Source organism: Xyrauchen texanus, chromosome 12, assembly GCF_025860055.1.
Source record: "Xyrauchen texanus isolate HMW12.3.18 chromosome 12, RBS_HiC_50CHRs, whole genome shotgun sequence".
Lineage (NCBI taxonomy): Eukaryota > Metazoa > Chordata > Actinopteri > Cypriniformes > Catostomidae > Xyrauchen > Xyrauchen texanus.
The window spans coordinates 48,191,763-48,219,645 of NC_068287.1; the positions used below are offsets into that span (position 1 = coordinate 48,191,763).

Sequence of the window (27,883 nt, forward strand, 5' to 3'; positions counted from 1 at the left end):
GGTGCCCATTGTGCCTGCTTCCCGATACTTTACTAGCCTCTTAAAGTGACCAAAGGAGACCAAGTTATCAAGTTTTAAGTCATTCTGTAATAGGTTCCACGCTGATGGAGCAGAAATTCTAAATGCTTGCTTCCCTAGGCACAATCATGTGGAGATTATCATAAATAACATCATAACATTCATATATTAATATATAGTAACTAATATTCACATTTTAAAGTCAGCTGATTTTTAAATTGATGTTGTTTCCTTAGTCCACATGAGGGCGCAATAAATACATAAACCATTCTGCACTGTTATATTATTGCTTAGAACATTCCTATCCTGGCTGATTAAAAGAAAGAGCATTTCATTTTCAAATAATGTGCATAAAAAAAATAAAAAAATAAAAGGTTTTAGGCAGTTCGTATTCTCAAATGTTAAGTAAAATGAGGGGGAAAAGATTTTGTTACATTTGCACTGATTCCTACAACTCCAGACTCAAGCTTCATATTATGAGTAGGGTGACCACCTGGCTATTGCTCTGTTGCAGGTCAGCAGACCTGATTTTGCGGGACAATGCGGGACACGAAGGAGAGATAAATTACTATTATTGTACTAGGTGAATAAATATTGATTTGATATTTTTGCAGTGATGTTAGCATGCTTTAAATTGCTAATTGGCTTTATAATGATGGTGCTGACCGGCACTGTGGACGTCACTCTGTTTGATCTATGATACAAACTAATTTGAACAGCATGGACCTACTCAATCTAAATATAATGAAGTGAAAATAATAATCTAATCGTTAAAAAGCACATTTCCAAATAAGCACATAAATTTCATTAGGAAAGACTAGAAAGATTAAATGCTAGAAAGATTAAATGCGTTCTTACTTCAGTGCATCTTGAATTTGTATTTTTTTGTATGATCTGGCAGCTTCGAGTAGGGCCTTCTCATTCATTTCATGTCTGTAGAACTCCTGGCAGGTGTAGCTGAAGTTCACTTTCACCAGGAGTTCACTTTTTATTAGGTCCACAGTTGCTTGGTTCCTTGTCTCTGTCCACACTGCGGTCATCAGAGAAAACACCTTCTCCACGAACGTGTTGGTGACAGGAATGCTCAAAGCCAAAGATACCAGAGCTGTCATGTTTGGGGCACTGACGTGCTTCAGCAGAGCTGTCCACTTTTTTGCAACAGGATTTGTTGTTGTTGCGATTTCCTTTACGCATGGCAAAAGAACAGAGAATTCATCATACAGCTGGTTCATGTCCAGTTTAAAGCTCATTTTGAATGTGCTTCAAGGGAATTCAGAACCTACTCACGAAAAGGTTAAAAAAAACATGTTGTAATTCATAGAGTCCCTGATATTGCTTCATGAAGGTGTTATTAACTACATTTGTACGAATTTAGAGTGTTTTGATTTTATAAATCAAACTTCATTGGCTTTGAAGCTCAGAGTCCTCATCTCTCAAAAGTACTATTTGGCCCAGTTTGGCACAATTTAATGTTTGCACAAAAATACACGACAATATTAAATATTTAAACAGTACAACACAAAACGGGATAAAAATATTTATTAAATCTAACCAAAGAAACTTTTGCAAAGCATTTTGCACATACAGTATTTAAACATAATTTCCATTATATTTGCAGTGTATTCTGCACACTTTTTTTCATTGGTCTGCATGTCAACAAAATATGAGACTCCTAGATTAGTGTCATGTAGGACACATAAGCTGTATTTTTTTTTTGGGGGGGTCGTCTATAACCCTTGATACCCCCTGAAGGACCCCACCCCACCTGGTCTACAATCTTATTTTGAAGTGTTAGCAATCTTAAAATAAAGACCCCAACAAATTAAGCCCTATTAAGAACATTGTTAGTAGTGTCACTGATCACTAAATCCATCCATCTGTCTTCTATAGCCACATGTCCTCTGCATGGTTACGGGAGTGCTGGAGCCTATCCCAGCTGTGCTCACTAAATCATAAACCCCAACACATAGCCAAGATTCCCACCTTTACTTTACAGTGATTTTGATCTTTAATTGTCAGAGATAATTCCCTTAAATACAGAAAAGGTGGCATATAGCTAATGGGCAAAGTTTATTAAGTAATAATAATAAAAATATAAATAAGTCAGTGGTATGTTCAAACCTCCTGATCCACTTGTGAATAGAAGAGGTTTCTTCTTGGGAACACTTGAAACTGTCTGTGCAGCATCTCGTGGACAATCTGCATTAGACAGCGTGCCAGAGGGAAGAACTGAGTCTTGGTAAATTTGTAATGGCACTGTGCTGTTGGCTCTGTTCTTATACTGCTTGCTTGACTGATAGAACCTAAATACACTCACCTAAAAGATTATTAGGAACACCTGTTCAATTTCTCATTAATGCAATTATTTAATCAACCAATCACATGGCAGTTGCTTCAATGCATTTAGGGGTGTGGTCCTGGTCAAGACAATCTCCTGAACTCCAAACTGAATGTCAGAATGGGAAAGAAAGGTGATTTAAGCAATTTTGAGCGTGGCATGGTTGTTGGTGCCAGACGGGCCGGTCTGAGTATTTCACAATCTGCTCAGTTACTGGGATTTTCACGCACAACCATTTCTAGGGTTTACAAAGAATGGTGTGAAAAGGAAAAACATCCAGTATGCGGCAGTCCTGTGGGCTGAAAATGTCTTGTTGATGCTAGAGGTCAGAGGAGAATGGGCTGACTGATTCAAGCTGATAGAAGAGCAACTTTGCCTGAAATAACCACTCGTTACAACCGAGGTATGCAGCAAAGAATTTGTGAAGCCACAACACGCACAACCTTGAGGCGGATGGGCTACAACAGCAGAAGACCCCACCGGGTACCCATCCTCTGATGGCTACTTCCAGCAGGATAATGCACCATGTCACAAAGCTCGAATCATTTCAAATTGTTTTCTTGAACATGACAATGAGTTCACTGTACTAAAATGGCCCCCACAGTCACCAGATCTCAACCCAATAGAGCATCTTTGGGATGTGGTGGAACGGGAGCTTCGTGCCCTGGATGTGCATCCCACAAATCTCCATCAACTGCAAGATGCTATCCTATCAATATGGGCCAACATTTCTAAAGAATGCTTTCAGCACCTTGTTGAATCAATGCCACGTAGAATTAAGGCAGTTCTGAAGGCGAAAGGGGGTCAAACACAGTATTAGTATGGTGTCCCTAATAATCCTTTAGGTGAGTGTATATTTGAAATGGGTTTGCAGTATTTGGTTGGGTAAGGCTTTCCCTTTTATTTGACGGGAAGCACAGTGGACAATGATTGATTCCAGGGAAAATGTATTTTAGCCTCTTCAGTTTTCTTGCCTTGACAGTAATAAATAATTCTATACCAAAAGTGGTATTCAAATAGAAGCATAATTTTCAAAGCTTACCGATCATAACAGAAGTACCATCACTGGCAAATGATGCAAGAGTGGCTGCAGGTTGGCATTTCTCTGTTGTAATGATGTTGAGGATGGTTTCTGTAATCATGGAAGCATCTGTAGTAGGGATGTAACGGTTTAACAGTATACTCCGGTTTAAAAATGGATGTTTTCACACCATAGACATCTTATTCATGGCATTGCATGAATACAAAATGTCGGAACTTTTCTAATATCCAAATCAGTTTAATGAAGACATATCATCAGATAAACTTGATGTGATAAAATTCATCTCTAAATTTTGATTTCCTAATTTTACATTAAATCAACACTTCATTTCATTGCAGCTCAGCACAAAGACATGTCGGACCATGAATCTATATTTCACAGCTGAAATATGCAGTGTGGGATTGTTTTGGGTATTTTGGGTATGGCACCATCAAAAGTTTTTCAGTTATGATGTTTGGAAAGTTTGTTGCAAAAAGCGTCTGCTCAAGCAGGAAACACTTAAAATTTGATCTCCTTGAACATCGTCCCATGGAACTTGTGTAGGATAATACATTTAGCAGCAAATTGATTGCATTTATATGCAATGTTATGATGAGCTCACTGTTCATTTTATATATTTGCTTAAGTGCAGCGCAACAGCAGGGCTTCTGTTTAATACTACCAATAATATGCTTTTTTGTAAAGTACTAAATAGTGTGTGTTAATGACCATTAATTGGTTTTAATGGAATGTACATATTGTTTATGTATTTGAGTAATTGGAATTATTTAATTTATGTCTATTGAGATTGGAGTTTGAGGACTTTTATTTTGAAAGCGACGATACATCATGTGTCAGTCTTTACCATGCATGTTAAGTCAGTACATGATACGGGATTGAAGGAGAAAGACGCTAAAAATGCACTCTCTGAATGTTTATAAAGGTTTCACTTATTAAACACGGATTCTTAAGTTTATTTAGTTTTTAGTCCTGGTTTGCAGTGGAGAACAAGGTGTGTGTTATATTGAGTGAATTTACCTTTTTTGTAAATTATAAAAGTTTGTACATGCATTGTGCTGACTCATGTTACAGTGAGAGTCGGGGGAGATATAAAGACAGCCAGTTCACAGAGAAAACAGTCTTTGTGTCTGTTCCCTGAGGGAGAGTCTTGTGTTGTGTGAAGCTGAAAAGCATTTTGAGTGAAGCTGTACAGCTATTGCTGTTAATCTATGAATAAATCGGACTCTGTGAACGTGAACTGTGGAAACTGGTTGCCGCTTCCTCCTTTATCTGCCCAACCTGAACCTTTGTTACACTGGTGCCGAAACCCGGGTGAAGGAGGAAGTTATGCTGCTATGGAGTCATCTTTGCCACTGGAGGAAGTGTTTCGATCCCTGGCCAGCAACACCAGGCCCTCATGGATCTGCAGGCGGAGCAGCAACAATGCTTCGAGGCGCTCCTTCGAGGCCAAGAGGAGGACCAACGGGTGTTGCGTAGCTTGGTACCCCAGGGAGGCTTATGCCGCTACCCCAGCAGCAGCGAACCCTCATGTGACGCTGGTGAAGATGGGGTGCAAGATGAGCTGGAGGCCTTTCTGGAGCTCATCAAGCGTACGACCCAATCTTTCTAATGGCCGCAGGTGCAATGGGCAGTGCACTTCCTACCACTGCTGACCAGGGAGGCCAAACTGGCAGCCCAACAACTCCTAGTCGACAACATTCTGAGGTATCCTGAGTTGATGAAAGCCATCCTTAAGAGGGTCGGCCACACTTTCCCCTGGCTCTACCCATTCTTCCTCTCAGGTAGGGGAAGCTGCTGCCACTGGTATGGGCATAATGTTTGGGCCGGTCTGTTGGAGTTGCGGGGAGCTGGGACGCATCCACGAACATTGCCCGGTGATTGAGGTGGGGACGGTGACCTGGGTCAATGACCTTGATGGTCATCACCTTCAGCCGTGCATTGCCCTCACATACCCGTATTTCAAAATTATAAATGATCTGTTATATCGAGTGATGCAGAAAACTCGGTGCCTGATAACTATCTAATCTTAACCAAAAAGAATGTGCTATCTATCTTTTCTAAATTCGGGGCACCCCTGTCTGAGTGGAGACACCAAGAGAGACAAGGTTTTCCCACTCAAAGTCTGCAGAATATCATTGGCGCCATCCTCACAGGGTAAGGGGTCATAGGTCATTGTTTATCCAGGGCACTAACAGCATCTCACTCAATCTCTTCAACACACAGTCCCTAACAAAATAATGAACTCTATCAATCTTATTTTTGTTGGTTGATCAAGTTTACACCAATAAAGTTGCAAATCACATGTAAATTTGTTCTCTAGACATACTCAAACACATAGAAAATCAAAAACAAAACATATAATAATGGGTTCTTACATTTAGATATCAAGACTTAATAGTGTTTAATTTAATATTTAAAAAAATTGTATTCTCTCAAAATCTGGACCAGACAGAATGTAAAATAGACACATGAATGTGAAGTTTTCACATTTAAGGTTTACTTTTCATACTCAAGTTAGAAAATATAAGTTTCTAATTAGTCAGTTTCACCTTTTTTAATTTCTCTTCCCTGTGCTGTCTAATAGTCTACTTCTATTTCTCACCAATTTATCTGTGTCTCTAATTTTCTATGTATTTCTGCTTCTATTACTTGCACCCGTGCCTGTTCAATACAATCTAAAAGCAGGTCTCTCTAATTTTTTCTATCCTGTCTACATTTACATTTATGCATTTGGCAGACGCTTTTATCCAAAGCGACTTACAGTGCACTTATTACAGGGACAATACCCCTGGAGCAACCTGGAGTTAAGTGCCTTGCTCAAGGGCCCAACAGTGGGATCTTGGTGGTGCTGGGGCTTGAACCCCCAACCTTCTGGTCAGTAACCCTGAGCCTCAACCACTGAGCCACCAGTGCCCCTGTCTCTTCTTTGGTCTTAGTTCTCTACACAAGGGATATTTTAATCCCAATTAGGAAAAATTTAGCAATGTACACATTTTTGCAACAATTTTTATTTAATATGAAATTAAATTATTTTCATTTATTTATAAACCAATTTCCCTTAGATTCATCTATAACATGCACTTGGTTGGACGACAATACAACAAATCTCATTTGTGGTAAAATAATTTACAGTAATACCGTTAGTATTATTAGCAGCAATGAGCGGACTAGGCGGTCCGTAATCTGTACAAGCAATAACCTTGATACACAATAATAACACACTGTAATAATCTGTCTCTGCTCAGACATAAACCTCTTGTGTTGCATGAGGACACCAGTAGAATGTGTTTTCTTGCGTCATTTGACTCCGACTTGGTTCCTCGAAGCTCGGGTGCTGATGGGAGGCCATATCCTCACTCTGACGGTGGGCTATACAGTGGCTGATTCTCTGCAAATTCGACTCCGTTGAAGGAGGAAGAGAAATCTTCTTCACTTCTGTAGGCAAAAGGGTGAGACGCATATTGCTCAGTGGACCCCTTCGGATCCGTTAGCATGTTCGGTGGAACATGGAGAATCTCGGCTCATCCAGCGAGATGAAGAATGTAAGGTCAAAGTTCAAGTATGTACATTACTTCCTTGGGCAGCGAGGCTACACCTGGGAGTAGCAGAGCCGCAACTAGATGCAGCAAGTATGGTTGAGGGACGCGTTCTATCGTGCGTTTCATCGAATAGGAGTTGAGAGTTCAATCCTTCAGAATTCCACACCTAGGTGTAAAGTGAGAAAGGCTTGATGGGATCTGTAGTCTGTTTGTACTCCCTTTGTTTGTTATCAGGCTTTGAGTCAGGCTTTATGACTGTGTGTAGGCCTGCCTTTTTAACCTATCTGAGCATATGAGGCCCAACATTCCCCCTTTTGATCTGAAGAGTTGGTTTTTGACCAGCATCTTTAGAGCAACTGAAGGGTCGAACAGTTCCTGTAGGTTCACAGTAACATGTGGGTTACACCGGCTGTGTCTTCCTGATTGAAAAGACAACAGTTGCACAGTCTATACAGTTCGTGGTTCACAAAGGCTTTATCATCTGGGCAGAAACTGAGGCACATCAGGCATAGAACTTTTGCTAAGTCTAAAATTATATTCATCACACATAAAGACAAATATTCCATGTTATTGGTCGGCACAGCATTAGCCGTAATACAATCCTTTGCTGTTCTTTTTTTTATAACACAAAATCATAGTAAAACCTGACAATGGATACTAGGACCAAAACATTAGAGGAAAGAGGTTGGAGGAAAGGAAAGGAAAGGAGGATTAGAGGTTAAAAGGCTTATCCTTAGAAATTACTGGGGTTAACATGTGGGATGGGCTCAGACTGGTGTGTAAAACGAGGCTGTATGAGGAGTCCAGTCTAGCCTGTAGGTTTTGAATGTACCTCTACATGGTGTGTGCAATAATTGCCATGATGATCCAACCACTTAGGAGGAGCCCAGACTGATAGGGTGTTCTTGGTAAGAAGATGAATTGCTTATGTGACTAGGAAATATAGTGGTCAAGCCAGTCGGTTTGAGACTGTTTGTCCCTTCAGCCTGAAGCTGCTGTTGAAGGGTGTCATCAATGGTGAGGTTGTGACCTCTAAATGAGTCCATGATCTCAATTTCTGCATCATGTTTGTCGATACTGAGATGATGGAAGACAATATCATCATTGTGTACGGTGGCTCTTTGGGGAACCATTAAGAACACTGTCTGGTTTGGTGGTGTTAGTTTAGTGGTTGTATCATGGTGATCGTATGACATTAGAACTTCAGTGGCTGGTATGTTAACAAGCCAGCAATTGCCTGATCACTCTACCTTTGTTTCCGTTCTTTCATCTTTGACAGACTTGCTACCTTAACACTTTTGTTCAGGGGATTCAGCTCTTAGGCTGCAGAGGTAGTTAGTCACCTCTCTAATAAAGGGGTTGCTTGGACAAACCCAATGAATGTCCCTTGTCTTTGTACACATTCTAAGGTTAGGGATAAGGTAGAGCGAGGGGTCCTCGTCGTAGGTGAGTGTTGGTGGTGGTTTGAGGTGAATGTGTGTGTGTTACCTCTCTGAAAACCGTCATTCAATACAGGCAGTCAGTATATATTCTGCCTATCTACGATGGGTAGATTGAGGAGGAATCCTATTTAGAGGTTCTGAAGATTTACATAGATTGGAATTGCACTGCCAAGACTATATGCCAGGTGTATCTGTGAAGGTACAACGGGGTAGTAGCAGATCTAAGGATTTGTTCGAAAAGATCTAGGCAGACCAGGTAAGGAATCCTTCCACCTCTCAGACTGTTGAATGAGGAGCTAATTTCCCTGATGAGGTCCTGCATTAGATCTCTAAAGATATGCACATAAGTTATGTCTTCTTGAAGAACCTCTGACAAAGTCCCTAAAGCATGTAAAGTGTTATTGAAAAGAGCAGAGTGCAAATTTACAGTGATTATAGTACCCAGAAGGGTTTTACCCAGGCCCTGTAATTGTTTTTGTTGGAGGACGAGTCTCTGTCGCATTTCTGGCATTTCCTCATCGAGTTCACCCATGTGCCTTTGAAGCGCACTGATGCTGACAATGTTGGCAGCTGAGAGACCAATGGAGAACAGTGACGCAACTGCTGATGCCACGGCAAGCAGGCTGCTGAGAAATAGTTTTGGTTGTGTCTGGCCACTTATGTCCACCTCTGGTCACTAGGAATTTCTGCAATTGTTCAAGGGTGTGAACAGTTGTCTGCTTGGTGGTGGGGATGGGTTGAGGCATGAAGCTATCCTTATGGCGCTACTTTGGTGCGTCTTCTCTCCTTTGGAGTGAAAATGGCTTGAAGAGCTTAATCTGATTCGAGTGGACCCATTTGTATGCTGGTGTTTGGCTTGGTTTTGAGACCCTGATGCGGTAGGCTACTGGTGAGAGCTTCCCCACTATCACGAAGGGGCATGACCAACTTGGTAGGAACTTTTTAGAGATTCATGCCAGTTTGGTGAACCTGAAATAGAATAGCTTGTCATCTACTTGGTACTCACGGTCAGACGCTTTCCTGTCATAGTTGCTTTGGATCCCTCTCCGGTTGTGATTGTAAGATTCACCTGGTTGGATGGGCTGTGGGTATTTAAATGCTGTTTGTCACCTGGGTAGGGCCGTTGCTCTTTTGTTCTTTTCTGTCTTTTTACAGGAACAGGGGGGTGGCAGGGGCCATTGGATTAAGAACTCTGCCATCATGAGATCTTCGTTTTGTCTCCTCTACCTTGTAGCCATGGATGATCTGATCTGCATTTGAATGTCTTGTTTTGTTCATTTCGTTATGTTTTTCCCCTAGAGTTTTGTAATAAATACATATTTTGTAACCGTATCTATTTTGCGATCAGCCTTTTTTGTTGCAGTTACGAGCTGAATTGTAACAGCTTCCAAAGATGGCCGTGCAGGTCCGTCACGTAATGGTGTGCTATATAGGCAGTTGCAACACTGAAGTCTTCAGGGCGGTACAGAAGGTAGGGTCATTTTTCTTCCAGTCATCATTTCGACCGGTGTGACTCCTGTGGAGTGGTGCGGAGGCGACCTAATGGCCATCAGTACCAGGGGAAGTTTCACATTCCAATCTCTGCCATTGCTGTTAACATACTTTTTAAGCATGTTGATTATGGTGCGGTTGGCACGTTCAACCTGTCCAGATGACGGGGATGATACGGGATGTGGAAGTTGACTTCCACGCACTTGATTTCATACATGGTATTCATGACGCTTGATGTGAAATGGGTGCCTCGATCTGAATCAACGGAGAGGGGTAGCCCCCAGTGGCTGAACACATGGTTCAGCAGCAAGACCGCAGTTATTGTGGCTGTGTCATTAGGGGCAGGGAGGCATTCCAGCCACTTGGTGAAAGCGCAGGTAACCCTGAGGGGGTACTTGTTACCTCATGAGGACTTGGAGACTGGTCCTATCCAATCCACCTGTAGATGCGAATGCTCGGTTCTGCGGCCCAATCCGGCAGTCTGGATGGCTGGAAATGGCAACAGACAAGGCATCCTTTGACATAGGAATGGGTGTTGTGGGCCATTGATGGCCAATAAACAACTTATTGAAGGATCTAGTGGGTGGACTTGTAACTGTTGATGGTTCTGCCATCTCTGTGAAAAAATCACTCAAAATCTTGGGGTTTTGATGCCAGAATAAGATAGACTTTATTGTCAGAGATAACAAGCTGAGTTGCCTGCAGAACAACTGACAACTTCGAGGTTTGCACTCGCTTCCATAGGTCTCTAAAGGCATGGCTAAAACTCTATATCATTGTTATATGTCTGCCCCTTAACAGGAAACATGTGCGAAGGGGTCCCCTTAATGCTTAATACTTTCTTTTATGTCAAAAACACTGTATGTGAGCAGCTAGTGCATTCCATTCACATACACAGAGAGAGAGAGAGAGAGAGACCTCTCCATACATGTTTGACCATCAGAAATAACTGTGGAATAAATAGCTATATTTACATTATTTATCTTGATAAAAATACACCACAGCGAAATGCAGAAATGGACAGACATTGCAGTGTAGACATTGAATATTTATTTGTTTGCTTGATCAAACTATTTTAATTAGTATTAAGATCCATGGAAGATTACACAGCAATTACAATCACAACAATAAACTTATTCTGAGTCTAAAACTTTATATCCCACAATGCATTTCATCACAGATGTGTGAATTGTGTTTCAGGTGAACTGAATGTGATGTCATCATTTGTGTGTGTTTGTGTTTTTATAGTGTTGATCATAGAGGAGAGTTCAGGATTACAGCAGGACCACGCAAATGTAGGTCCACACACACACACACACACACACACACACACACAGGTTTAGTGATTGTTGTGTTATAAGTGTTTTTTCTCTTCTTGTGTTCAGATGTCTGTGATCACACACACACACACACACACACACACACACACTGGTTTAGTGATTGTTGTGTTATAAGTGTTTTTTCTCTTCTTGTGTTCAGATGTCTGTGATCACACACACACACACACACACAGGTTTAGTGATTGTTGTGTTATAAGTGTTTTTTCTCTTCTTGTGTTCAGATGTCTGTGATCACACACACACACACACACACACACACACACAGGTTTAGTGATTGTTGTGTTATAAGTGTTTTTTCTCTTCTTGTGTTCAGATGTCTGTGATCTCACACACACACACACACACACACAGGTTTAGTGATTGTTGTGTTATAAGTGTTTTTTCTCTTCTTGTGTTCAGATGTCTGTGATCTCACACTGGATTCAAACACAGCACACACTGAACTCATTCTGTCTGAGGGGAACAGGAAGGTGACACGTGTGAGAGAGTGTCAGTCATATCCTGATCATCCAGAGAGATTTGATGTGTATCATCAGGTTTTGTGTAGAGAGAGTCTAACTGGACGCTATTACTGGGAGACTCAATGGAGTGGGAGATATGCTGTTGGTATATCAGTGTCATATAAAGAAATCAGCAGGAAAGGAGAGAGTCTTGACTGTGTGTTTGGATTCAATGTAAACTCCTGGTGTCTGAGGTGCTCTGATGACAGATTCACTGTCAGTCACAATAATAACAACACTGACATACGTTCCCGTTCACACGGCTGTAAGAGAGTAGGAGTGTATTTGGACTATCCGGCCGGCACTCTGTCCTTCTACAGCGTCTCTGACACACACACACTCACACACTTACACACATTCAACACCACATTCACTCGACCCCTCTATGCTGGATTTACAGTTTATCCTGATTCCTCAGCGAGTCTGTGTGAAATTGAACATTAGAGACACACACACACACAACTGGATGAGTGAAATATACTCACTGTAACTCACATCAACACAACTCCAAACTCTTTCTACAAATCATTTACTACTCAGGGTTTCTGCAGGTCTTAAGTCTTATTTTGCCCTTCTGCAAATTAAGACATTAAATGCTGGACCACTCACTGATTTTTTCAAATGACATTTAATATCCTCATTTTCCTTCTCTCTGTTGTCTTTGGGATCATTTGAAGAGAAGAAATTTTGATGATTTGACAATATTTTCATTCTAGTCCAACAAATCAGCTGAAATTAATGTGGTTACCATGACAATGACGTAATGTGCTCTTTGTTGTCCTGTCAGCACAAGTACCAATAAAAATGAGTTTTCATCAACGAGCTGAAAGAAGCGGATTGATTTCTTGGTGAATATGTAAGCGAGTATTTTTCTGTCACTGTTAATGTTTATTTCCTCACGAGCTCGAGATGAATCACACAATGTCACATTCAGACAGATACACTGAACTTTTGACTTCAAGCACTTATATGTTGAGATGTGGGTTGTGTTGTGAATGTTGTTCAAATGTGTACCTCACATGACAATTCATTTCATAATTACACATGCAATATGACATCATATGTATAGAATAGACTACATGGTCGACTTCCGGTTTGACGAACCAGGAGATGGCAGCTTAGAGAACGTGCTCCCGACAATTTCGGATAAAGTAACCCACTACAACCCGAATATTTAGAAACAAACTTAATTTAAAGTGTGATTTAAGACAGTGGGTTTTGAGAATGCCCAAAGGGAAAAATAAAAAGTCAAAGCAGACGGAGTTACACGACGTCGAAGGAGCTAGCCAAACTTCATCACCTAGCAGCGTAATGGAGGACGAGGAGGATATCCATACGCAACTCGGAGCGGATCAAAGTGAGACCGGAGAATCTGGCCTCATACTTAAAGAGCTGAAAGAGTTCAGAAAAGACAGCAGTCAGCAGCTGAACACGATTCGGGAAGAAATTAATAAATCCAATACAAGGATCGAAGAGGCGGAGAAGAGAATTGACGCGACTGAAACACGGTTACAAGTGGCGGAGGATACCGTGCAGGAATTGCTACACCTGCAGATCCATCTAGACGCTAAGCTGACTGATTTAGAGGGCCGCTCCAGACGAGAAAATATTAGAATTCACGGTGTTAAAGAGGGAGCGGAGGAAAATTCCCCATCGATGATGGTATATGTGGAGCGTTTGCTGCGGGAGGGTTTGGAGCTTCCAGCTACATTTGAACTTCGAGTGGAAAGAGCTCACCGTGCCTTGATGCCGAGGCCGCCCGGGGAAGCCAAGCCGAGATCCATCGTTGTCAAGATGTCAAGCTACAGGATGAAAGAAGAGCTGTTGAAAATGGCCTGGCAAAAGCGAGGATTTCAATACCTCGGGAAAAGAGTCAATCTCGATCACGACTACGCGCCGGATGTTTTGAGAAAGCGAAGGGAATATGCCAAAGCAAAAGCGGTATTGAAGGAGAAGAAAATCCGATTTCAGACGCCGTTCCCCGCCAGGCTTAGAGTTTTCTACCAGGAGGGAGTTGTGATGTACGGTTCGGCGGAGGAGGCTATGGAGGATATGGCGAGGAGGGGGTTCCCGGTGTCTATAATTAAACACCCGGACTCGCTTTTGGAGCGGATCCAGCGGTTCACGTGGCACACCGTCAAGAGACCAGGGAACCGACACAGAGCTGGCAGGGCTTTGGATTTTAAGGAAAGATTGCAGGCTTTCAGACACCAGGATGCAGGATGACTACTAGTTAATTGAGAAGTGCTTGGTGCGAGTTTACTGGAAATATAACGGGTGAGTCCGTTGAGTCGTTGTTTTCTTTTTTCGCTTGGGACTCCCAGTAGAGAGAGGAATTAACGTTAAATCATTTAACACGTCCTGTTTACTAAAGAAGCACTGAATGGGCTGCATAACTAATTAAGTTTATAATGTAAATGTCGGGGAGATTTTCTTTTATGTTGCCAAGACAGTCATGCATGAAGGCCCTCACCCATTCGTAAGGGGGGAGGCTTTACCTCAGAGCCCTTTTTCCATCAGGGCTTCACCAGGGTCAATATTAAGACCCCACAGTTGGAAGTCTTTTTATATCTGTCTTTATTGTTCTTATTGTGTTCTCGGTGTTGCAGCAGTTCTTGCTGCCGTTCTTTGTATTTTGTGGGGTATATACTGTGATTCTTGTTATTACTCATGGTCATTTAGGGTTATTTTTACTTATTTTATTATTATAATTTTTTTTTTTTTTTTTTTTTTTTTTTTTTGTTTGTCGTTTATTTCATTTCTCATTTTTCCCCTTAGTATATACTGAATGCAATCAGTTAAATTAGCAACTTATAATGTGAATGGCCTAGTCAACCCCATCAAGAGAAGTCAGATATTAACTAAATTAAAAAGAGAGAGAGTTGAGGTGGCGTTTTTACAGGAAACACATCTTTCGGATACAGAACATGCTAAATTAAACCGATTGGGCTTTAAGCATCAGTACTCATCATCGTATACGGCGGGGCACAGGAGGGGGGTGGCAGTATTGATATCCAGCAAGACTAGTTTCGAACCCATTTTTGAAAAAAAGGACACGGAGGGAAGATTTATTCTGGTGAGGGGAAATTTAGGGGGCTCATTGGTTACTCTATTCAACATCTACGCTCCTCCTAACTCTGACTGGAAGTTTTTTAAACAGATATTCGATTTGTTAACAGCGGAGACCCATGGGGTCCTAATCTGCGGGGGGGATCTCAACATTAGACTAAATCCCAAACTGGATGCCTCAAGTACTCACACAGTCCAGCCCAATTGGATAAGTAAAAAGTTCAATCTGTCTATGAAAGAAATCGGATTAATTGATATCTGGAGAGAATTAAACCCTTCAAAGAGAGACTACACTTTTTTTTCAAATCCACACTTGGTGTATTCGAGGATTGATTATTTTTTTTACTTTTGCTCAAGATCTAAACAGGGTAGTTGGCTGTGATGTGGGGAGCATGGATCTTTCAGACCATAGTCCCATTTATTTAAAACTAAATCTTGATCAATACCGGAAAGACACTTTATGGAGGTTAAACACATGTGTACTAAGTCAGATGAAGGAACAAATTAAGAGGGATATTGCTGAATACTTAGAACAGAATAACAATGGGGAAGTTCCCCCACCAATAGTATGGGATGCATGTAAAGCTGTGCTTCGAGGCAAGATAATTGGGTACAGTGCTTATCTAAAGAGAGTAAGACAAAAAGAGTTAATTCAGTTAGAAGTAGAACTAAAACAATTGGAACAACACCACAAAGACACAAATGATGGGAAATATAGAGAGTTAATTAGGAAGAAAAAGAACGAAATAAATGAGATTTATGCAAAGGATATACAAAAAAAGTTAATTTTTACAAAACAGAAGTATTATGAAGGGGGCGGGAAAGCCAGCAAATTATTAGCATATAGGCTGAAAAAACAACAAGCAGAGAATTCAATTCATAAAATAAAAAATCCTATTACTAATTCGATGCATTACAAATTAAATGAAATACAAGATTGCTTTGAAAATTATTATAAAAAACTATACTCCCAGCCTCAAATAGAGGGAGATAAAATGGAAGATTTTTTTCAGAAAATTCATCTGCCCAAATTGAATAGTGAACAAAGTAGGAATATAGTAGCAGAAATTACAGAGAAAGAAATTCGATCAGCCATATCGCATCTTAAACCAAATAAGGCACCAGGTCCGGACGGGTTCCCTTCCGAATGGTACAGAGTCATGGAGGACTCTTTGATCCCTGTGCTGCAGTCCACCTTTAACTGGGTTCTTAAAGAGAATAGTATACCTCCCTCTTGGAGGGAGGCGGTAATATCCTTAATTCCGAAAGAGGGGAAGGACAAGTTTGAATGCGGTAATTTCAGACCAGTAAGCGTGTTGAACCAGGATTATAAAATATTTACCCATATACTATACAAACGAATAGAGGGACTGCTACCATCAATTATTAGTATTGACCAGACGGGCTTTATTCGCGGAAGACAAACTCAAGATAGTATTAGAAGGACTTTACACGTAATTAATCAAATAACAGAGAATAATTTAGAGGCAGTATTAGTGGGGCTGGACGCAGAAAAAGCTTTTGACTGTGTAAATTGGTCTTTTTTGTATAAAGTTTTAGACAAATTTGGATTTCACAGTACCTTTATTAAAACATTACGAGCTCTCTACGATAGCCCAAGGGCAAGAATTAAAATAAATGGGGCTGTCTCTAGCTCCTTTTCATTAGAAAGAGGAACAAGACAGGGATGTCCAATTAGCCCCCTCCTGTTTGCAATCTTTATTGAACCCCTGAGCCAATGGATCATTCAGGACAACAATATTAAAGGAATTGTTATGCGTGGGGGAGAACAAATTATTTCGTTGTTCGCTGATGATGTACTGGTGTATTTAATTGACCCTGAGCAATCGTTGGCACGGCTATTTGAATTATTGGAGCTATATGGATCTTTTTCTGGTTATAAGTTGAATGTTCCAAAAACACAAATTCTATGTTTTGATTACAACCCTTCTGTAAATATGAAAAATAAGTATAATTTGAAATGGGATTCGGTTTCAATTAGATATTTAGGGGTGAACATTCCAAGGGACTTGACAAATTTGTTCTCACTTAACTACCTCCCCTTGAACAAAAAGATCAGGGAAGACATAAGGAGATGGGATCTTTTACCTTTCCTCAATTTCGGATCACGCGTAGAATCTGTCAAGATGGTTATCTTGCCGAAGTTGTTGTATCTCTTTCAGTCTCTTCCACTAGATATTCCTGACCAACAATTCCAGGAGTGGGACAAGCATATTTCAAGGTTCATTTGGAAGGGACGAAGGCCAAGAATTAGATACCAGAGTTTACAATTGTCAAAAATCAAGGGCGGGGTCGCTCTCCCATGCTTAAAAGACTACTATATTGCTGCTCAACTGAGGCCATTAATATGCTGGTGCAACCCAGATTACTGTGCTAGATGGAAGGAGATTGAGGGAGCTATATCAGATGAATTTCCAATTCAGGCTGCAATTGGGGACAAGGATTTGCTATTCAATTTAAAGGAATTGGGAAACCCATGGATATGTTTGTCACTTAAGATATGGAGCAAGGTAATAACTCATAATAACCTGAAGGATGGGGTAAAGGTTCTGAAATGGTGTGCATTCGATACAGATTTTTTGCCTAATAGATGGGACGCAAGATTTAAGAGATGGACCTTGCAAGGTTTGACAGCATACTGTACATTTTTGTATAAGGGCACTATAAATAGCTTTCAAAATCTGAAGAGGCAATTTGGCTTAGATAAGGAGGATTTTTACAGATTTCTTCAGGTCCGGCATCATATGGACCAAATGCAGAAGAGGTGTACAATAGTAGGCTGGGATAACATTTTGTTAAAGGTGTTTATGGAGGCCTATTCTGCTGGCTCTAACCGGAAGCTCATCTCAAGAATATACAAGGGGTTACAACGAACAAAAGGTAGTTCACTGTATGTAAAACAAAAATGGGAACGGGAAGGAAACTTTGTTCTAAAGGAAGAAGATTGGGAGAACTTATGTAAGATACAGTGGAAAACTTCCAGTTCATCTCTATGGCGAGAGTTTTGCTGGAAAAACCTTGTGAGGTTTTTCATTACTCCAACTCAAAAGAAGCACTACACCAATTCTTCGGCGTGTTGGCGACATTGTGGGTGCCTTGAAGCAAATCATTTTCACATTTTCTGGTCTTGTACAGCGCTGATCCCATTTTGGAGGGAGATATATAAAGTTTTGCAATGCATTTTTCAGACGGATATTCAATTTAAATTTGAGTCTTTATATTTAGGGGAATTAGCAACAGAAAATGTTTCTTCTCATGTCAAATACTTATTTCAGATTCTAAGTGCTGCTAGTAGGAAAGCTATTACTAGAAGGTGGTTAAAACCAGAAAGACCTACCGTAGAGGAATGGATTGACATTATCTATGATATTTTCAAGATGGAAAGGATTACCTTTGCTTTGAGATTGCAACAGGAAACTTTTTTGAAAAGATGGGAAAGATGGATAACGTATATTACTCCATTACGCCCATCATTTGTTTAAAGAGGATTTTGGTTTTAGTAATTTTTTTTTTTTTTTTTTTTTTTTACTTTACTTTCCCTCGGTAGAGGGCTTTATGAGTCATTGAGATTTACCCCAACATGTTTGTTTAGTTCTCATTTTGATTTTACTATGTCTAAAAATGGTTATATGTATGTAATGTAGAACGAAGGCCCAATGGGTCCCTGATTACTATAGTAAGGGTTACCGAGTCTGTGTTACTTTTCTCTGTTTCTGAGTTATTAATGTACATTTACGGATGACTTAAGGAGAAATTTGACATGTAATATCATTGATTTTATTGTATGGACCTGTAAAATCAAAATAAAAAAAGAATTTAAAAAAAAAAAGAATAGACTACATGGAATCTGTACATTTAAAAAAAGCACAAATGTGCTTAAATCGTGAAAAAAAAAAACTAAATATAAACAAATATAAATGTTCATAAGCTCTATAGCCTATATAGTTAAGTGCAGAGGTTTACACCCTTTTCAGAATATATAAAATAGTTTATAAGAGATTAAATATGATATTTGATGTAGTTCGGCCCTTCAAAAGATCCAGAACACAAAAAGTTCTCTAATATACACAAATCATCCTGTTGAACAGTTTGCACCTCTTGGATGTTCCTGTGTTGTCGTCTTGAGCATCAGTGAATGTTGACATGTTTGGTAATAGTTGTGTACGAGTCCCTCAATTGTCCCAAGTGTCAAAAGCTGAATCTCATCATATAGCCACTGAAGACCTCAAATGTGCAGAAGATGCTGAGAAACCAAATAACTGTACAGTAGATGAGGGATTCTTCTGAAATGTGGACATCTTCACTGCTCAGGACAAAGAAAAGACTCATGAACAATTATTACACAAACAGTCATTGATCATTGAGAAAGCAACACACCGTATTAAAAACCAAGAAAATTAAAACTTCTCAACTGGATCATGTGTACATTCAGTTACTATTTTGTCTTGTGGAACATGTACGGATCTGGTATGTCAAATAGCTTCTTCAGGGCAGTACTAATAATTCCTCATTTAAAGACACACACAAATCCCGTTATAACCACCAGCCACAATAGCAACATGCAGCTATATATATGAATAACAGGAGGTGCCCGCCAACTATTAACTTAACGCTGCTAAGAAATATCTTTATATATTTCCCAGTGTGTTGTCACAAACAATAAAGACAAGAAAGATAAAAGAAACTTTTATACCTTTATATAAATGGAATGTTTTTGGTAAACCAGAAGAAATAAACAGAACAATGCATGTACATGAAAAAGAATGACTACTGGTTTCATTTAAATCAAAACAATATACCCAAAGATGGTCTGTAAAGTAATGTGAACCAATAGAAAAAGAATGGCAATGACAATAAAAATAAAAAAAAGTCTTCTGATCAGTTCAAGTTGTAGATGAGTGATTCTTTGGATAAGTATGGAATTACTACAATGAAAGTTTTAATGGTCAAAGTTTAGGATGATGTCCAAGTCCCTTTGTTGTTGAAGAAAATCCACTCACACAAACAAATAGAAAATAACCCTTCAAGTGCTCTTCAAATAATCCAACAAAAACAAGACGGTCAAATCCTTGTACTCTGGATATTTGATAATCCACAAGGAAATGCAGTGAGAACAATCCATTGGGGAGAAACCACATAAGTAGAGCCTTTGCAACTACATATACAGTTTCAAGATGACAAAAAATAAAGCAACATTTAAAGAGTCTATCTACAAAAAGAAAAATAATCTAGCATTAGCTAGAGAGCTCACAGATAAACTATATACATCAAGTGAAAACAAATACACAACATAAGATGAAACAAAGTTTCTCAATCAGGACTCCAATGGGTTTTGCTGGAGGTGCTAGAATAATCCCATGCTTCCCTCTTCCAAACAAACTGACTTCTTCTTCTATGGATTTATTGGCGGGTTGCATACCAACTTTAAGGTGCATACCGCCACCACCTGGGCTGGAGTGTGAAGTGATTTCAGTCTAGATGTATGTTAAAAGATGTTTACACTCACCTAGAACTTTATTAGGAACAGTATGGTCCTAAAAATAGTTCCCAATATGGTCTTCTGCTGTCGTAGCCCATTCGCCTCAAGGTTCGATGTGTTTGCATTCTTAGATGCTATTCTGCACACTACAAATGTACAGAGTGGTTATCTGAGTTACTGTAGCCTTTCTGTCAGCTCAAACCTGTCTGGCCATTCTCCGTTGACCTTTTTCATCAACAATGTGTTTCTGTCCACAGAACTGCCGCTGACTAGATGTTTTTTGTTTTTGGCACCATTCTGAGTAACTCTAGAGACTATAGTGTCTGTTGTGCATGAAAATCCAAGGAGATCAGCAGTTATACCAGTCAAACCAGCCTGTCTGGCAACAACAATCATGCCACCAATTTTCCCTATTGTGATGGTTGATGTGAACATTAACTGAAGCTCCTGACCCATATTTGCATGATTTTATGCAGTGCATTGCTGCCACATGATTGGCTGATTAGATAATCAAATGAATAAGTAGGTGTGTTCCTAATAAAGTTCTAGGTGAGTGTATATTCTATTCCTAAGACCACTATGCTTAATGAATTTTAAAACTGACCTTACAATTTCCCCGGATCCTTGTTTTGTGTTTAATATGTTATTGATTGTAAATTCTTTGCATCCCATTTCCTGTAGCTCTCTTATTAACTCATTCCTTTCCTGTTCATACCTAGGACAAAATAACAACACATGCTCAACTGTTTCCTTTACTTGGCATATTTCGCATATGCCTGTACCATGTTTCCCTATAATATGAAGTGTAAAATTAAGTTTTGTATGTCCCATCCTTAGTCTTGTTAAAATAACCTGATCGTCTCTATTTAAATTTTGTGTCAATATACTTTGTCTTACAGTATTATGTATATTATAAAAGTGTCTTCCTGTTTTACATTCATTCCAATTTCGTTGCCATTTCTGGTTGCAAGCTTCTTTAATAATACTTTTTCCTTCCATCATACTTAATGCAACTGTAATAGTAGGGATGTTTAGTTTAAGTGACTCTTTAGCTATTTTATCAGATCTTTCATTTCCTGGTATATCATGTGCTGGTACCCAAACAAATTTGATTATTGTTCCAGCTTGCCTTAATCTATACAAAATATTCAATATTTCTATATAGATATCATATCTAACTGTTTGATATGTTTGTAGGCTTATAAGTGATGCCATTGAATCTGAACATATCACAACTTTATTTGGCATCACTTCTTCCACCCAACTAAGAGCCATCTTAATTGCCACCAATTCTGCTGTATACACTGAATTCCCATCTGTTAATCTCCCATATTTTCCTATTTTATATTCTGGAACATAAAATGCTGATCCAGTACGACCTATCTCTGGATTTCTTGATCCATCTGTGTATATTGGAAGAAATGCATAATAAACTGTTCTGATATATTCAATTTTATAGCTCTTAATATCAATTTGTCCTTTTTTAACACTCTCATGAATTTGTAAATCAACTTCAGGTTGGCTAAAAAACCAGGGGGGTATTGGAGAAATGGTAGTCGTTAATGAAAATAATATATTATTTAGCAACATTTCTGTAGCCCATTCCTTTGCGTTCCATGCAAATCCTGTTCCTGTTAAGTTTATTGTTTCCCAACTCCCCTCTATTATTGCTTTTGTAAATTGATCCAGTAAGCAACAGATCATTTTTGACGTCTTATTTCTAATGGGGACTCTCCTGTTTCCACTTGCATTGCTGAGATTGGAGTTGTTTTAATTACTCCTGTGATACATCTCAAAGCTTGTGCTTGAATTAAATCTAACCTTTTTAGCATACTAGTTGGTGCAGATCCATATATAATGCATCCATAATCCAAAACGGATCGTAAGAGAGCACAATATATGTTGATCATAGATTGTTTATCAGTCCCCCATTCTTGGCCTACTATACATCTCATTAGATTTAGTACTTTGCTGCATTTCTCTTCAATATAGTTGACATGAATTTTCCAAGTTAATTTGGAGTCAAACCATAAACCTAAATATTTAAAATTTGATACCCTTTCTAGTGGCTGTTTATATAAATAAAGTTTAATATTTTCTGAAATTCTCTTTTTAGTAAAAAAACTGACAACACGTTTTGGAAATAGAGAATCTAAATCCCCACTCCACTGACCATTTCTCTACATTCTCAATTGCTTCTTGTATTTTTTTCACTATATATTTAAAATTTCTTCCCCTCTTCCACATTGCTCCATCATCTGCATATAATGCTGTTTTAATTCCTGGATGAATTCCTTCAAATATATCATTGATCATTATGTTAAATAATACAGGACTTACGGCACTTCCCTGTGATGTTCCATTTTCTACATTCACCATCTGAGATAATGTATTGCCTACCTTGACTTGAATCGAACATCCAAATAAGAAACTTAAAACCCAGTTATAAAATCTTCCTTCAATTCCAATTCTTTGCAACTTTAATAGCAATCCTTCTCTCCACATCATATCATATGCTTTTTCAATGTCAAAGTATACTGCCACTAACACCTCTTTCATTGCTAGAGCCTTTTTAACATCAGTTTCTAATCTTATTAGTGCGTCTAGAGTGGATCTACCTGGTCGAAAACCATACTGATAAGGAGCTGTTAATCCTTTGCTTTCTAACACGTAATAAAGTCGATTAACGATCATTTTTTCCATTATTTTACAAAGGTTAGGCGTCAGAGCTATCGGCCTATAATTTCCAGCTATTGCAGAATCTTTCCCTGGTTTGTGAATAGGGATTACTATAGCTTGTTTCCAGGATAACGGTAGTTGTCCTTCCATCCAAATTTTGTTGAAAAGATCCAATATTACTTTAAGTATTACTTCATCCATCTGTTTAATCATAATATAGCAAATTCTATCTTTTCCAGGGGCAGTACTTCTAACCCTCATTAATACTCTTTTAAGTTCCCACATATTAAAGGCAGCATCCAAAGCTGTTTGACTATCAGTTTTTTTTAATAAATATATTGATGTTGCTTTAAAATTTCTTCCCTCCTTCTCTTATAATTTATTCCTAGGTTATCTGAACTGTGTGCCATTTGAAAGGTGGAAGCTAACATTTCCGCTTTATCTTCTTGCGTCACTGCTGTTTTCCCTTCATCTCCTATGACTGGAATATTCTGAGTTCTATAAACACCAACCATCTTTTTAAGGACACACCATACTTCTCCTAGTTGGGTTTCCCTTCCTATTGTGGAGCAGAATGATTGCCAATACTTCCTTTTAGCTTGCTTTATTATCTTCCTTGCCTGAGCCCGTTTCCTCTGATATATAATTAAAGTTATGGGTATTAAGGTTTTCTTTAGCTCTCTAAAAGCTTTATTTCTAACTTTAACGGCTTTAGTGCATTCATCATTCCACCATGGAACAATTTTCAACCTGCATTTACCTTCTGATTTAGGAATGGATTCTACAGCTGCATTTATAATAATTGCATTTAGTCTGTCAGAACACAAGTCTATATCAACTTCTAAGCTAAAATTCTCCATTCCATCAATACAAAAACTGTTAAATTTATCCCAATCAGCTTTATCAAACCTCCATCTATTGTGCATTATTTTATTTTATTGATACATTTCCAATCCAACATCACATGTTATTGGAAAGTGATCACTTCCCATTGGCATTCTAAAGCTATAGCTCCAGAGACTATTGTTAGATCTATACAAGAAGTTGATGAATCCCTTATATTGTATATGGTACCCTTCCCATTATTTAAACACACTAAAGCATATTCCTCCATAAACTCTTCTACTATCCTTCCATTATTATCTGTGCATAAACTTTCCCAAAGTGAATTATGTGCATTAAAATCCCCACACCATATCAAATTGTCCCCAGCCTTGATTCTTATTGTATTTAGATAATCTAATATTAACTGATTGCAAGGATTATAAAAGTTTACCACCTTTAATCCCCCTCCCTGTGTCCACATCTTTACAATCACACATTCCCCTGGAGCATCTATTATTATTTCTCTAATAAAAGCCACCCCATCTTTAACAAATGTCCCACATCCTCCACCGTTTGTACCAACTCTATGCTTTCTAACCAACTTGTAACCAGGAATGCTAAAATTTAATTGCGGACGAAGCCAACTTTCCTGAATACATATAATATCAGGTAAAACTGCTAGCTGATAAACAAATCTTTTAAATTCTTGTCCATTCGCAATCAAACTTCGGGCATTCCACTGTAGAATTTTCATATTTTATTTGTACCTCTTTGACTTCCCAAAGGATCACCCATCCCTGCTGTTCCTTCAATTTGTCCAAGTATCGTTTGAATCTGTTCAACTGAAACTTCAGTAATACCCAGATGTCGGGCAGCTGCAGATATAATAATTTTCAGCTTTTCTGTTCTTTTGTCTGTTTGAGCTGAACAATTAATGACTTCTGCTATAAAAGCTACAAAATTAATTTTGTTTACCACAAGCATGTTTCCATCCTCAAGACACTTATGACTACAAGTATCTTTAGACTGGGTTATGTTATTTCCCTCAAATTTCCATTAGTCACTTGTACTTGCTTGACTGCTTGAGCATATGATATATTCTGTACTGTTTTGAGTTTCATTGCTTCCGTAGCTTGGTTTTGGGCTTTACAACCTAGAAACGCTGCACTGTGTGGTCCTCCACAATTACAACATTTGGGTTCAACCCCCTCTCCACATTGCCCATAATCATGTTCTCCGCCACATCTGCAGCATCTTTTTTTCCCCTTACATACTGTTGCCACATGACCCAATCTTTGGCAATTAAAACATCTCAATGCTGGTCTCACAAACGGCCGGACCGTATAGCACATATATCTGATCTTAATACATTCCGGTAATTTTTTACAATTGAAAGTTAGTACAACAGTAGTACTACTTTCTTTTTTACCATTTCTACTGGAAAGCAGACGCTTCACTTCTGTCACCATGTAGTTTGTAATCTGTGCCTTTAAAACCTCATTAGATAAAGATACAGGCACCCCCATGATCACTCCTTTAAGATTATCAAATTCTCCCGGTACATAACATTTGACTGCTTTACCTCCTAGCTCTTTGATCATCAATGCAATCTCTTGTTGCTTTTTGTCAACACAAAAAAGGAGGACACGGTTGTTTGATAGATACCTTGCTGATTTAATATTTCCAATTGATTTTTTGATTATTTTTGTAAGTTTCATTGGATTATTGATGTTTTCGACTGTTCCAGAAAATGCAACGATTACTTTGTATTCTACCTCCATTTTCCTTGTTTTGTTTATTCCTACTACACTTGTAATGTTGTCATCTGACTCAGAATCTCTATTTTTCCTTTTGTTTGATGCATCAGTAATCTGTGGCTATCCCCCACTATCAATTACTGAAGAATCATCTTCATCATCCATACTACCTGCATCCATCTTCTCCAGTCTCAGCTCAGTTGATGCTAACCCGCCAAAAAAAAACAACTGACTTCTTCTATGACACTACCAGTTTAAATACCAGGGGTTTTAACGCTCAAGCGCCCCCTAGTGATGAGTATGTTACAAAAATACAAGGATAACAGCTAAGACTGATACATACCCCTCCTCTCAGAGGGAGATGTGCCATAGCCATGACAAATCTTAAGATTTTTGCTCATGATATGTTTCATTGCTGTTTGGATCAGAAATAAAAGAAACAGAATAATTAACAGGCCCTAATGTTTTATTAATTTTTGCCTAGATAAAGGATGTGTCCATATCCAAACCACATCTTCCTCTTGGAAATGTACTGGTAAATATCTCCTCTAACAGAATTCAGACTATCTGAGGGGTTTTAGTAGATCTCAGAGGAAACATCTCCACCCACATAGAACAATAATCCACGATAACAAGAAGATACTCGTTTTGCCTGCATGTTTTGGAAAAGGTGTCGTGGAAAATTGCGATGGATCTCTCTAAGTTGTAAGAAAACTCTCGGAGTCTTGAGTTCCAGATACCAAAGTTGTAGTTTATTGAACACCAACAAACATGAGTCCGGTCAGCTGTCCGTTCTGACTACATCATCTTAAGTTCTCAGTTATATACCTTTTGTTATCTTCTTACCCACTATCTCTGACCAATTGGGTCACTGCCCTTGTCTCTTTCCCTCACCACCAATATGTTTTATTTCCTTCGTTAATTAAATATTGGTGGAAAATCCCTCGCCTATCTATTTAAAAAAAAAAAACATATATCTTTCATATACAGCTGGTAACTTCTCATATCTTGGACATATGTCACAGTTCATGGAAAGAACACATCAACTTAGAAACACCTGTGCATGAGACAAACAGCCGTGTCCTCATCACATACCTTCTACCTTTCACCTACATTTCAGTGTACCTTCATAATGAGGCGGCCTCGTTTGTTCATATACAATATCATTTGATTAATGAAAGAAAATGCAAGCTCCAAAGATATTCATCATACATCCAACTCATTAAGTCAAGACACTATGTCAGAAATATATCGTATAAGAGATATCTAACTTGTTAAAGTATTTTTGTAAGAAATACATCATGTATTTTAATGAGACACACTATATATTTTAAAGATACGTGTCAGTATATATCAAAGATATATGTCAGAATACTAATAATTAACAGGAACACATCCTGTTTTTAAAGAAATACACCATACCAATGGGTCAGAGCGGCGCAGTCAACAGAGCTGTTCTGCAAGATATACATTATTTGCTGTCTCTCTCGATCATACAATGGAACAATGTTGCTAAAACTAAATGTGATGTGCAACAACATTTACTTTCATACAGAGGTGGGTAGAGTAGCCAAAACTGTACTCAAGTAAAAGAACAATTACTTCAAAAACATAATTACTCAAGAAGTAAAAGTACTAACATAAATAATTACTTGAGTAAGAAAGTATCCAATTAAAAGAGTACTCAAGTAGTGAGTAACTCGTTACTTTCACAAATTACATAATAGACATTTACTCCCCTATATTCCATTACATAATTCACATTTAACATGTATTATTATTATTATTAATGGAAATACTGTCATCATTCACCATCATGTTGTTCCAAACCCATATGACTTTCTTCCATGCAATACAATAACAGAATGTTTGCGTCACTAATGAGTCACTATTTACTTTCAGTGAGTGTATATATATATATATATATATTGAAAGGGAATGGTGACCGAGACTGTCAGTCCCTAACATTCTGTCTAACATATTTTGTGTTCCACATAATACAAAGCCTCACACTGGTTTGGAACAACATGAGGGTAGAGAAGTTATGACAGAATATTAAATTATGGCTGAGCTATCACTTTAAAGGGACAGTTCACCCAAAAATGAAAATTCTCTCATCATTTACTCACCCTCATGCCATCCCAGATGAGTATGACTTCCTTTCTTCTGCAGAACAAAAATTCAGATTTTTAAAAGAATATTTGAGCTCTGTAGGCTAAAATTTTGATGCTCCAAAAAGCACATAAAGGCAGTATAAAAGTAATCCATAAGACTCCAGTGGTTTAATCCATGTGTTCAGAAGTGAGATGATAGGTGTGGGTGAGAAACAGATAGTAGGAGTGT

At 38.7% G+C, this 27,883-nt stretch overlaps 2 protein-coding genes across 2 annotated transcripts in view; both read left to right on the top strand.

Annotated features, from left to right (window-relative positions):
* LOC127652407 (uncharacterized) overlaps positions 1-12,525 on the top strand; it is a 746,522-nt gene extending 733,997 nt beyond the window's left edge. Inside the window, exons 22-23 of the mRNA XM_052138529.1 lie at positions 11,119-11,165; positions 11,610-12,525. Coding sequence (XP_051994489.1) covers positions 11,119-11,165; positions 11,610-12,154 — 592 coding nt within the window. The 3' untranslated portion in view covers positions 12,155-12,525. The remainder of the gene's footprint in view (positions 1-11,118; positions 11,166-11,609) is intronic.
* The window catches only part of LOC127652415 (NACHT, LRR and PYD domains-containing protein 3-like), a 148,876-nt gene that overhangs the window by 51,636 nt on the left and 69,357 nt on the right, over positions 1-27,883 (top strand). The gene's annotated exons all lie outside the window — the stretch shown is intronic.